Source organism: Chaetodon auriga, chromosome 3, assembly GCF_051107435.1.
Source record: "Chaetodon auriga isolate fChaAug3 chromosome 3, fChaAug3.hap1, whole genome shotgun sequence".
Lineage (NCBI taxonomy): Eukaryota > Metazoa > Chordata > Actinopteri > Chaetodontiformes > Chaetodontidae > Chaetodon > Chaetodon auriga.
In genome coordinates, this window is record NC_135076.1 from 11,356,242 (window position 1) to 11,370,303 (window position 14,062).

Here is a 14,062-nt window from a genome sequence, read left to right on the forward strand (position 1 = left end):
AAATCACACAAACCTCTTTTTTCCTGTTTCACTTCGATGAGACAACCTTGTGCTGGTCCGCTGTACCACGAATCAGTAGTACTCTTTGTTTCATCTCCTTTGGTTTCTTAAAAAATGATGCAACTCAGTTAAAATCTGAACACTGGTTTTGAGAAAAGTTGCTTATCACAAAGCATTTTAATGACATCACCACACTGGACCACAGACATTATTTCTCAGTATCAAATAGCATTTTTATTTGTTTGCTTGTTTATTATGGCCTTGCCTGCGGCCTGTATGTTTTCAGCAGTGTAGCATGGTTCAGTGTTTACAATTCAAATGAATTCTGTTAGTCTTTTGACACTTTGGTTGCCAGAAGCTGCTGAGGGTTTTTTTGTACGCATGCTCTGTCGCTCCAGTGCCCACTGATTTAAATAGTCAAACCTCAGAGCTGCACAGTGCAATCTCATTGTTATACTGACCTTCGCTCAGTAGCTCCAACATAAGTTGTTTAGGGAAGACGTCTCATTTGTCTTTCTATCCATATTTTCCTGGCTGTAATGTTAATCGATGACTCTCTGGTCAGAAGTCACAGCTGTTTTTACAGCAGGATGCTAAGTATTATCTGCTTGTAAGTTACATTTGACTTATCAGATAGTTGGGTCCAGTGTTCTCACCTCCTCAGCACTGTGCACATTATGTATTAGGTCAGTGTGTTCTAGTGGCTGGGCAGACATCCCAGTTTTTCCTCCCTGCCTGTTGTGGGGCTTTAGTGTTAGCTGTCCGGGTCAGTTTTGCCTTTTTGAGTGTGTCTGAAATCTCGGTGTACCTGTTGTTGTTTTTATGTCACATACACATAGTGTTTTTCTCTTAACACAGCTTTTTCTCCGTCATCCCGACTCGTGCACGCTCACACATACACACACACACACAGACACACAGAATTCAATCAATTTCTCACTGCCTCTTTTCACAGCCCATCAATCTGTCCATAGCTATTTTGATGTGAGGCTGCTTGAAGCTTTATAGGCATCTGATATACTATACATTCCCTCTGTTCCTGCCCTTCAGCCTAATAAGTTTTTTATGTGTGTGTGGTTTCATTAATGGGCCTTTTACACGTCGTCTTTGAGCTCAGTATCACAAGGAAGCCTATTAGACATTCTCACTCAGGCTTCGGTGGCTGCATTGGACCTTAACATAAAACATCAAAGCCCTCTCAGTAGACTTACAGAAAAACGCTGAGCTGTAAAGACTGACAGCCTCTATACAGGTGATAAACTTTACAGGGTTGAAATGAAACAGGACAGCTGACGTTTTCAATTTCAGGAAAGGGACGTAGATCATCTTCTGTGAATAAAAAAGAGAAAAACATGGAGCACAGGCAGTGATTGGAAGAGATACTCTGTCAGAAGAAGCAGTCGTGTTTATTTGAAATGTGATGTTAGGAAACGATATACACATATATATTTTATGTGCGTGCACCAATCAGGTTGTCCTTTTTAAATGAGATGAGGTGTGTATGTATGTGTGTCACAGTGGATTCCCCCTACATAGTGGCTCCCTATTGGCTTTCTAGCTAATGTGTTGTCTTTCTCTCTGTGTATCTGTCTGTCTGTCTTTATGACTGTCTGTCTGTGGTTTTGGTTGTTCGTGCCCAAGTGTTGTCTTTTACCTCTTATTTTTTCGTCACTTTGCCACCTTTGGCCTGTCATTTATTTTCTTTGCTTTTCATGGAGCTTGTTTTTTTGCATGTTTTTTGACTGTGCGTCTCCATCCTGCATTCTGCGCCAACTGCTTTCTGCCTGTTTTTGAATGTCTGCTTTGAATGTATGTTTGTGTTTGTCTCTCACACTTCCCCGTCCATTTATGTCTGTGCATCTCTTTTTTTGTGTCTGTTCCTGTCTTCGTCTGTCTTTTCCTCTCGTCGCTGTCTCCATAATGTCCCCTCCTCCAGCCTTTGTGACTTTGCTGAACGGGGACCAGGCTCAGGATGCCATCCGCTCCCTCCATCACAGCACTGTCCGGGGACGCCTGATCAACGTCACCCTGCAGCCCACCGACTCCCTGCTCTGCCTCACCAACCTGCCCCACACTTTCACTGCCCAGCAGTTTGAGGAGCTGGTACGCGCCTATGGTAACATCGAGCGCTCCTTCCTGGTGTACAGCGAGCTGACGGGCCACTCCAAGGGATATGGGTTTGTTGAGTACATGAAGAAGGACTCCGCTTCACGGGCCCGATCTGAGCTGCTGGGCCGGCTGCTGGTACGTTAGAGCGGTTGTTAAAATGATCCTGTTGTGTTTGATTTGAAAATGCTTACCCCTTTAACCCTTACAGTACAAAAAGATTCATTTTAGCTTGATGGGTCAAACCTGGACTAAACCTGAATTGATTTGGCTTGAATTGGCTCAATAATTTTTACCTGACATTTTATTTTAAGTTACCTGAGTAGGATTTGATCATATTGGATTAGACTGCTGACCAACACAAAGCAGGTTACATATTTATTTTGTTTGATTTAATTAACCTTAGAACTCAACTGCCGCCAGATTTGATTTAAACATAAAAGTGAGCAGAAAGGAGTTATACATTTGAGTCTTTTGTCACATCCTTCCATTGAGTTGTTTACTTCCACAAAGCCTGGCTGAAGCTTGTATTCATCAGTCATGACAGATAGAAAGTGGCCACACAGGGGAGAACAGATTATCTGTACCAGTACAGGTTCTGCCAGTCAAAATATAAATTTTCCCTGTAAACAGAAAAAGTATTTGTGGGCAGAAATGATGAACAAAAAACTCTTAGTCTAATTTTAGTTCACCAGTTTAGATTATACAACAGTTTGTCTGACCTTGCATTTGTGATTAACTCAAGCAGTGAAAGAAAAACCATAGATGGAAGCGCAGCTCAAGAGCTGAGAGCACTTTTGAACCAAGAGGATGAATATTTAGTAGCAAGTACATCAATAGAAATATTTGTTGATAATAAATGTAGAATTTAGAGGTTAGTTATGTCATGCAGTAGCATTGAAACCAGTTCAGGCTCTTAAAAATCTGATTCAGTATCAAACTATTTGATTGCGTAGGGCGATCGCTCATTGATGGTGCAGTGGATGGACGTCAACCAGCTGAGCCAAGAGGAGAACCTGCACTCCAAGTGTCTGTGTGTGAACCGGCTGCCGCTGGACCTCTGTGACTCTGAAGAACTGGCCCAGTTCTTCTCTGAAACGTACAAACCTGTCTTCTGCCAGGTGAGTGTGTATCTGTATGTATGGGAGGGTATGAAGACATGCAGGTTCTGGGGCTCTTTGCATTACAAGTGTATTGCACAGAAAGTTATTAATTCTTTCGCAGTCCGTTGAAAGACATCTAAATATGACAGGCAATTTAGCAGCGAGTATAATAACAGCCTAACGAAAATGTGACAGGGCCTTTTAGTTTTCACATCTCGTAGATCTGATCTGCAAAATTGTGTATCCAAGAGGTTCCGGCTCATTGAACATGTCTGTGCTGTGAAACCAAGGCTTGAGTTCAATGTTCCCAAGTTCTGTTTTTCACTCCTGTAGAACCTGGTAGTGTCAAGGAAAATGTTATTCATTGATAAAGTCACACAGACAGGATCTGTTTGTTCCTCATAATATGTACAACACACTAGCACTTGTTTCCTCCTTCCTCACGCACACATTTATCAATCAAACAGCAGCAGGTAAGAGGTGCTGATAGAAAATTCAGGGGTCGGCATTCCTCTCGGCCAAGCTCGCAGTGTCACCAAGCAACTGTTTCCATGGTGAGGTGTGGCTGCTGTGACACCAGCCCCACCCTTCCACTCCCTCCCTCTCAGTCTGCTGTTTGTTTTTTTTTCCCCTGGCTCAGTTCAGCTGTGTTATACACCACCCTGCCCCATTACATCCACTCCACCCCCACATGCCCACTTAGGCATCACTCAATGGGTATCTGTCATCTACTGCAGTTCCAGTTTTAGCTCCACCCCTCTGCCCCACTCCCTCATAAAAATCAATACACCCACATCATCCTGATCCCATGATGCTTTGTGGGTGTTAAGCTCATGTTGCTTCACTGTTGCAGAGCCAGCAGGCTTTGACCTATGGTTCAGCGTTTTTTATGTACCATACAGCATGTGCTTGCCTCTGTGTGTGTGTGTGTGTGTGTGTGTGTGTGTGTGTGTGTGTGTGTGTGTGTGTGTGTGTGTGTTTTACTGCACTCCAGCATGTATGCACTAGAATAAGGCACAAAGCTTATGAAACCCTGTACACCAGTGAACAGGATGCACAAACAACATATAGAGGGACATGAAAACATACAGGGTAGCATTCAAACAAGTACTCACAGTATTGAGTTTCAGGCTGAGACGTTATGCTCATATCCCAATTTGATACTACCACGATACTTAGGTAGTGATTCAATATATATTGCAATTCTTAAATATTGTGATTACTGTAAGTACTGCCATTCGATATTATGATTTATTGCAATCGCTTTTTAAACACTCGACCATGAGAAAAAGCTGACTCATACGCCTCTCTCGAGACTGTATATCATGAGTCACATTTCCAAAAACAATGCACATCACGTCATATATTGTTATTATCAATGTATTATTTCAGCAGCATCATTGCTGTACTGCCTGTAAAAGATGTCAATATTGTTTAAACTGATACATTCAGCTGTTATTTCTCATCAAGCTAGTGCCATAAGAGGAAATGAAAGAAAATGTGAGGGCAAAATTTTAACATCCTTCACATATGAAACTGAACTCGAAAACTGTCCTTTCAAAACCCTACACTTGACTGCACATGAAAGTGGTAAATAAAATGTGAAATAGAATGAATGTAAGAGATCTACTTTTTCAGGTGAAGTGCTACGATTAGCTGTTCCTGCTCGTCAAGCCTGTGCTGTAAGAATAACAGACTGTATGTGCTGCTACTGTGTGAAAAGTGTTACTGCCACTGCACTGGCTCTGTTTTAATAGAGATGACCAGCTGTGGTTAGTGCAGTCTGTCTGGTGATTTTCCACCATGAAGACTGATATATTTGGGCATCGTGAAGGCTTAGGTGGTGAAGATACTCACCATATATACATGTTAGGTATCATGTTGTGATACCTGAACAGAAGTTTGCCATCTTTGATATCTCCATGTTTTTTAGTCTTAGATCATTACCTAATGTCTTACTGTCGTCAGCTGCAGTCTGTCTTATGTAAACCTTCTTCCTCCTCTGTGCACATAGGTAGAACTCAGCCCTCTTGTCACTTTACCTCTGTTCAGAGTGCACTTAACCTGTGGCCTTGGCCCTGAACACTATAATTCTGCTACCCACGAAGGGCCCTCCAGGCAGCACTTTAGCTTGAGTCAGCCAGGAGAGATGGAGGGAGGAGAAGGTAACGAATGTCAACCATATTAGAGGGAAGGACAGCAGAATGGAGGCAGTAAGGAGGGATGGGGAGGAGGGAGAGCTGTGTTGAGAATGCCAGACTTATTAGAGAGAGGATGGAGTGAGGGAGGAGAGGGCTGACAGTGTCAGGCCTAATAGATGGAGGGAGGGAGGTGGGAAGGGATGAGAACTGAAGTGAAATGGTGAAGAGAGGCAGGCTGTCAGTCACAGTAAGAAGATTGTCGGCATATTTGCAACTGTAAATGTAGTAATGATGGCTGAGAGCAAGTTAAAAAATGACATTTACTTTTAGACAAAAAATAATAAGTTTGGTAATTAATATCTGTAAAAAGCTCCACAGAGTTGGGGAGGAACATAAGGATGGATGGATGTCACCGAAGTGGAGTATGGATGGAGGCAGGTTAATGAAAGGAATATGTTCCACTCTTCACAGGCTACAGGTCGAGTGAGTGGCAGACCGAGCAGAAACCGTTACTCTTGTCGGGCTCAATAAGGTTGCCCATGTCATATGTTAATGCAGTGACGCACAGCACAAATACAGCAGATGACACCCCTCGTATATTTGTTTTCTTATTTTCCTGTATTTTCTTTAGCAACAGCTGGAGCTATTTGCCACAGTTAGTGCAGCAGATGATGGTCACATACTGCACAGACCAGCACAATATTTATCTGGCCATGTTACGTGATAATGAATAAACAATGATGCACCAAACAGGAATATTAAAATCGATGTAATGCTGCAGCTATTACAAAAAAAAAGCAGATAGCAGAGTAGCAGAACAGCTCTCATGGCAATAGTGACAATGTTTAATTGACAAGCACAGTAAAAAACAGAAAAACAAACAAAAAAAAAAGCATCACAGCAGTAACAGCTAAGTACAGATTTCAACTAAATCACAAGCACAAGAATGTTGAGATTTTGACTGATGGTTGGACAAAACAAACATTGTGAAGGTGTCACTTTGGGTAATTTGTACAAACCAATCATTTGATTAATGGAGGAAATAAACAAGTTAATTTAGAACAAAAATAATCAGTAGTTGCAGTTCTATGCAGAATAGTTCAAAATGAGCTCCACCTCAACCAACGACAAGAAAAGTAAAATCTGATTTTACATAAATTCATGAGTAACAATAATCTAATCATATATAATGATCTAACAGTCACAGGGGCCATTTTCCTGCATTATTTCCCTGATTATACTTGCATACTTTTACATAAATAACATTTTCAATGCAGGACTTTCACTTGTAACAGAGGATTTTGACAGTGTGGTATTAGTAGTTTTACTTAAGTGAAGGCTCTGAATGCTTCTGCACTGACTGAAGAGGGGAGCACTGATGGGATGGATATAAAAACTGATAAAAAAGATGGATAAACCTCCTTATAAATCAGCACCTTTCCACAATGAACCAGAGAGGCTGTAAGAGGAGCGCAGAATGAGCCTTATTTTGCTGTCAGAAAACGTAGGCAGCTTTATTCCGATGCAGCAGAAATGAGCTCATTGTGAATATGTAATGTGATTTACTCTGAAGAACATGTTCCTCTCAATCACTGGCACTGATTGTTGCACAGCTGATGAAAGTGTTTCCAAGTACAATCTTTAGATGCTTGACACAATTATTGCCCCCCTTTGGTGGAACTCGCAGTATTTTCAATGTTTTATTCAAAGAAGGTAAAACTCCAAACATAGGTGTCATGTTTAATTGTGTAATGCTGCACACAAAGATAATGCAAAACCTCCATGAACATTTGATGTTTGGGGAATTTCAACTTCGATTCAATAGATTAGTTTCATCTGAAATCTCCCAATATTAAAACTAATGTTTTATTTTATCTAGAGTCTTCCTCTTAGAAATGATCGTTTTGAATAATAGTCACACTTTCATCCACTGAGTCTTCCCTTCACTTTCACACACACACACACACACACACACACACACACACACACACACACACACACACAGTGAAAGAGAGGGAAAGACAGTTCACTGCTCACAGTTAAACTTGTCACTGTGACAGGTCATGTACCTTTCTTCACAGACAGCTGTGACAGGGCAGTCGTGACCTCATCACTCAATTCAGACAGCTGATGTGGCCATTTAAACTCTGCCAAACAAACACACACACACACACACACACACACACACACACACACACACACACACACACACACACACACGCATACGCACACAAACACACAAACTGACAGTGGTGTTCCACACAGTTTTCGACCTACCACTGACTCAGTCAGCATCTCTTGACTGGGGACCACGACTCGGGGTCAAGAGCTGTCAGGCACACTGATGGCTAGTTTAGCATCTTTGGTTTCTCTACACACACACACACACACACACACACACACACACCGTACAAAATACATTTGAGAAAAGACCATTTATCGGGAAGTTTCAATTGTTGCAATCAATACCTGCAAAACTGAGCCAGAGAATATCGACACATTGACTGTTTTCTCCTTCAAACTCCTGCTGTCTTTGTGTTTCTGTGCGGAGGAGATTCAGCACAACACATTTATTCTTTGATTAAACATCCGTCTGGCCTCGTTGACTTCAGTGAAATGTCCTCACTTGTATTTCACATGTCTGCTGTTGAACCAGTTATACTTGCTGATGTTAGATTAAGGTAATTCCTAATGTCGGCCAACGTATTAATATAGTGTCTTCTGGTCCTAAAATACTAATTTCCTCAAGCTGTAAGACTCCTCTACTCATCCTTCACACTCCACCTTAAAAAAAAAAAGAAAATTTCTTGTGTAGCATTAAGGGACTACAACTTGCACATCCTTGTGTAACCCTGTGTTGTAGAACAACAAATTAGCTTTGAAGACTTTTCATACAGAGTTTGATATCTCTGTGAAGTGAGTGTCTGTCTTTCTGCTCTCACACTGTACAAGCAAAAAAAAAAAAGGTGCTTGTCAACTGCTGTTGATTATGCTAAAATTCAAGTTACTCCCTGAGTGCCAATGCACTTTGACTGAACTGATTTGACTTTGAGATGTTTGAGTATGTTGTCAGAACCAGGGATGCAAAGAAGTGAGTGTGATGTAAGAAAATATCTAATCTTTATCAATTTCCAGCACACTAAAGAATAAGAGAAGCCTGAATAAGACAGACGGCAAAAATGCATTTATTTGTACTTTTGAAGGACACACATATACTACATGGACACAACAGAGAGAAAACAAAAGACAACTGGCATATACAAGGCTTACATAGAGATTTACATAATTGTTTGTACAGATCTGAGTAATGATGGAATATTTTATGTAGTGTGAGTGTGGTTTGAGAACAATTTGAGGAGAGAGAGACTCACTCAGCTTTCGCATCATTACTCACGCATGCACACAGACACATAGTTGATGATCACTTGAATACCATTTGCACACAATCCAATTTGAATCCAATTTAACATATATAATGTATGTTTTGCAGTTTACCCACTTCTGCTCTGGTCTTATTTGTTGTGTGTGTACACAAAAAAATAATGATTAGCAAGTTTTTTCTCTGTTTTCCCTCCTGTCTTTTCTGGCTCATATCCTCCGTCAGCTTCATCAATCCCTGATGTTTTTCTACTTCACTTCTCTTTCCTTCTCCTCTTCCTCTCTCTCTTTCTCTCCATCCCCTCCCCACCCCCATCCATCCATCCATCCATCCATCCATCCATCTATCTCTCAAGAGATAGAGTGGTTCAGGTCATTTCCATACAGTTTGCTTAATGTATGCTGATGATAATAGCCTATCGACCTACTCCTCCACACATACATCCATTTTCCTCCATGGTTCCCTCCATCCATCCATCCTCTGTTCAGACCGGAGGGAGCTGCAGACGAATGAGAGGAGGGAGGGAGGGAGGGAGGGAGGGAGGAAGTGGAGGGCCACTTGATTGAGCTCTCATGTACAGGCATCAGCGCTCAGGCTGAGAAAGTACAAATACATTTGTCACCCACTGATTCGTAATCTGTCCATTTTTAAAATAAAAATGTGTGATATATTTGCATGTAAGTGTGATTATATGATGTTTTTTATGTTGCAATCACACAAATCCTCTGAAACATGGTGCTTTAGGTTTCCTTCTTGTAAGTGCTGTTAACATCACACAATATCCTTCAGAGCTGAAAATTGTTGGCAGGAAATGAATCTGCAAAAATTTTGTTTTTGAAGTTTAAATGTTTTGAATGGAAATATCAGTGGTTCTGTGGTACAAGCTTCTCAAATTGCCTGATATTTTATAGAGCAAACAATTAATCAAGAAGATAATTGACAGATGAATCGTGGAAAAGGATTTCCAAACAGACCCAGGCTTACATAACATGAAGATAACGAGATGCGTCTTGATTGCTAAAAATGTAAATATTAAGAAAGCTTCTGATTCAGGAATATAAATAGGCCGTCCTGTCTGTGCATGTCACTCTGACCTCTGATTTCTTTGCTTTAAAACAGAAATTTTTACCTTTTTTTTTAAGAGTTGCTACATACACCCGTGTCAGGTCAAAGTCTTTCCAGGGCTATGCCCGACACAGAAAATACCCACAGTGAGGTTAACCTTGTGGGGTTGGCTGAAATAGGCTTGTTTCAGTTAATCAAGACCAGTGGTGAATCTGCATCCATCAGGAATTTGGGAGACTCTGTAATGCTTGTTTACCTCAGAGGCGAAGACTGGTAGAGTGTGTGCAACACTTTCTGACTCTCTCCTCTTAAGTCTCAAATTGCTGACTGCCACTGTAGTAAAGGAATAAGACAGTTTGGAGACCTTTGATGCTTCTATTTTCATCCTTTGTTTACATTATTGTTATTATCAAGTGTTTTTTCCTCCCTCTTATTTTTCATTAATCTTTGATCCCTGTTTTTAATGTTCATTGTATGTCTTCTTTATGTGAAGCACTTGGAGCCAAGTTACCCATCAGGCTGTACTGTTAATGATCATTGTCTCCAGCAGAATGTACAGTCAGTCACTTCACTAGTAATTTACAAAAAAAAAAAAAAAAAACACGCAAGTATGACATGAGGAGATTAAAATAGCTCGGAGACACTTGATAGCCGGATCAGTCTCAGACTGTGGGCAAATCCTTTGAAAGGTAACATAAGTCAAGCACTCCACATGGAATTTTTAAGTATTGTAATTGGCTTCAGCCATGACCAACAATAGGTCAAGTGGTGTGTTTTAACCATAAACCATTAGCTTTTAGGCATTGTCATTATTCAATATCATCCATTAGCTTTAAGCTATTAGCCTGACTGCATTATTTAGCTGCTCCTCTCACACTGGAATTGACTGAACCCTCTTGATAGAAACGACCATCTTCTTCAGTAATGTTACTGGTCAGTAGTGCTGTCTGGACGGGGCAGATCTGTTTACTGACCAGTAACCATAAAGAAAATGTGACATTTTGATGGAACATTGACCCATCAACTTTCCATGTTATTAAATTGGTAGCAGGAGATTATGGTTTGGTTTAGATCACTCCCCATTGTGCGTGTGTGTGTGTGTGTGTGTGTGTGTGTGTGTGTGTGTGTACGTGCACGCACACGCACACGCACACGCACACGCACACGCACAGTCACTCCCTGGAGCAGTGCAGGAAGAGGATGTTATCTCTTACATGATGTCTTTTTTTTAAATCCTTTTTGACAATAAGACCACAGCGCAGCGTCATCTGTCAGTTACTGTGTACAGTTACACAAACACAAATCTACACACTTTGAAAGTCAAAGTGTGTAGATTGTCACGCAAAGTAAGAGTGTAACTTTGACCGCTCTGTAAGCTCTTGTTGCTGTGAATTTGATGAATACATGTGCTTGCCTAAAGCCTGATGAGATAACATGACTGATTTAGCAATGAGCTAGCATCTTTGGACTGGCTTCAGTCTCACGCTGGTGACTTTTGAGTGGAGTACATCACCATGGTAACTTCAGCTACATAGATAGCCTCCCCTGGAGAACATTGCGTTTCAGCCATTGAATCCAAATATATTTTTTATAGCTTTCTTGATAAATGGTGTCACTAGTCCTTGATAGAGCCCTGGACCTGATGCAGAAAAGTAAGAAGCTTTTTGCAGGGACCTCCTTTGCATCCCCTGATGATTTAAAAAGATAGAATAAATGAAAGTACTGTTTCCAGACATTTTGCCTTCTGTGGTGGGGAAAAAAGATGGCTTCTATTAAACAACATGCAGCTTATATTAGATGATTACAGTTATCAGTGAGTACATTTCCTCTTGCAAATTGAAGAAAAAACTCTCTAAAACACATTGATTCTATTAAAAAAAGTCTCATGTCTCAGGTGGTATGTTTGTTTTCATTCCTGCAGATAACTGGTGAAGTCTAGAAGGAGCGAATGGGCATAGGCATTAGGTTTTACTTTCGGTTAATCAGCACTAAGGTCTTTTGTCAAGATTCACCAATCTAACTGTGGCTTCAGTGGTTTATGTTGTGTTTTGTATGGACCATCTGCTGGCAACAGATAGCACCATTGGCATTGCTACAAACATCCACAGTGGTTGCAGGTTTCATTTTGCCTACTTGCGCTTGATCATGAACTCCTGAGCATAACCTCCAGTGAGGCACTTCAAATAATCCATCCATTATCTGTTCCTGCTCATGGTGTGATGGCACACACAAGCTGTGGTTCGGTTCATACCCAGGTTTAGAAGTTCAGCACAGCAGGGGGGAAAAAACCAGGCAGATAAATGGAAACCAAAAGGAAACCGTGAATCCTCCACACATAAAAACACCAGCTGGTTGGCAGATTCAAACCCAGGGCTTGTTTGCTGTTAGGAGATTGGTCAAAGGTGGGGTAGCATCTTGGTATAATCAATGTAACTGATGCCTGGAATTTCAAAGTCCTCAGTACTTTTGGATATTTCCTGTTGTCTGGTTGGAGCGGCTTTGGTTATATATTATATATCTGGAGCAGATATTAAGGATTGTTATTGATACCAATAACTGTATTCACATCAATAAAATTATTAGTAAGTGATAATGGGGCTCCACCCTGACATCAGGGACCAGTGACAAGTGGATACAGTCTCAAAAGGATAATCAGTGAAGGGTTGAATCCAAGCACTGACCCTCACAACCAGCTGTTACCACAACACATACATACAAATAATCACAGACAACTGCTCTTTAAATGTATAATGTTGTTTATTTACTTACTTTACTATGTGAAGTTCAAAACTGCAAGACTTGAGAAAGATATGAGAAGCACAAGACATGTTATATGTTATGTCTCTGGACACAAGACGGTGGTGAGCAAAGCTTGGTTATATTACTACCTATATGTGCTTTAAGGTATGTGTGTGAATGCCTGTAAAGGTGTGTGGATATGTGTGTGTGGGTTAGTTAAAGAGAAAGGGAGGGAGAGGCACTCAAAGGAAAGGAGAAAAGATCGTAATTGCTGTAGGAACACGCAATAACTGTCTCTATCACCCAGAAACCCGGCATGTGAACTCTGGTTCATCAGCTGTGGCTCTCATCTTTGAACAGTTAAAGTGCAGCTTACTGGCTTTACTGCAGTGGCATAAGATTAACAAACAACGTAACAAAGCCTGACGGCGTGAGATCCACAATCAGTGTGATGTGCTGAGCAGACAGAAACAAGCAGCAAATACAGTGATTGAGGTATTTCGAATAGCAACACCAGGAGAATGTCACAATACAATAAAGGTTATACGACAGTGAAGCTGTGGGTCTCATCCAATGGGAAACCAGGATTTACATTCAAACTGAATTTTACTCTCAGGTGAGATCTGTTTGTTCACATGATAAGGTCCTAATAGTGTGAACTAACAGGAGCAGCAATCAAATGAGAGAAAGCAACCAACATCATTCATTTTAATGAATTCAACAGGGGAGGAAGAAACAAAAGGCATCTGCTTGTGCTTGTGATTATACGAATGTAACCCAGGTAATAATGAGTTTATTCTGTGGTCCAGCAGCACACATCAAACTACAGATCTCACAGAGGTAAAGAAAATGGAGCTGAAATAGAGAAGTCAAAGTTTAGTAAAACTTTTCTTGGTGCAAAGCTGCTGCAGAAGCGTAAATAATCTTATCGGTTAAATAAAATGGTCAATAAGTGAAGTTTTTCTTGCCCTGAGACACAAAAGAACCACAATGCATTATGTGTATATTATGTGCAGATAATATAAGGGGTCGAGTCAGTACCCATTATTTCACCGTGTGCTGAGATTTCTGACCTTGAAAACTCGCTTCTCAGCCTTTACTGCTCCTCATGCAAAAAGCAAATGACAAAACAGCATTAGTGTCAGTAAAACGCTGAATTAGTAAAATGAGTTGTCACACGATTTTTACTTACTTTACTTACTTTTCATTTTAAAGTTTCAAATTTAAGTTCACAATATGTACGTTTTAAATTCTTATCTACATACAACTGAAGAATATCTATACTGAAGTAAACGGTTGTCATAATTCAGTGCTGATTGTTTCTTCCAGCTTGCTCAGGATGAGGGCAGCCCTGTTCGAGGCTTCGGCGTGGTGGAGTATGAGAGCGCGGAGCAGGCAGAGGCTGTGCTGATAGAGATGGACCGAACACTGGTGGGGGGACAGGAGGTCCGTCTGTCACTCTGCACCCCCGGCACCTCAGGGAGAAGCACCCTGGCTGCACTCATCGCCGCCCAGGGTATGGTGAGTAT

The 14,062-nt window shown here is 41.0% G+C and overlaps 1 protein-coding gene across 1 annotated transcript in view; it reads left to right on the forward strand.

Annotated features, from left to right (window-relative positions):
• Window positions 1-14,062, forward strand: part of raver2 (ribonucleoprotein, PTB-binding 2) — a 77,393-nt gene that overhangs the window by 40,543 nt on the left and 22,788 nt on the right. Inside the window, exons 3-5 of the mRNA XM_076724240.1 lie at window positions 1,937-2,244; window positions 3,063-3,227; window positions 13,863-14,054. Of these exons, the coding sequence (XP_076580355.1) occupies window positions 1,937-2,244; window positions 3,063-3,227; window positions 13,863-14,054 (665 nt within the window). The remainder of the gene's footprint in view (window positions 1-1,936; window positions 2,245-3,062; window positions 3,228-13,862; window positions 14,055-14,062) is intronic.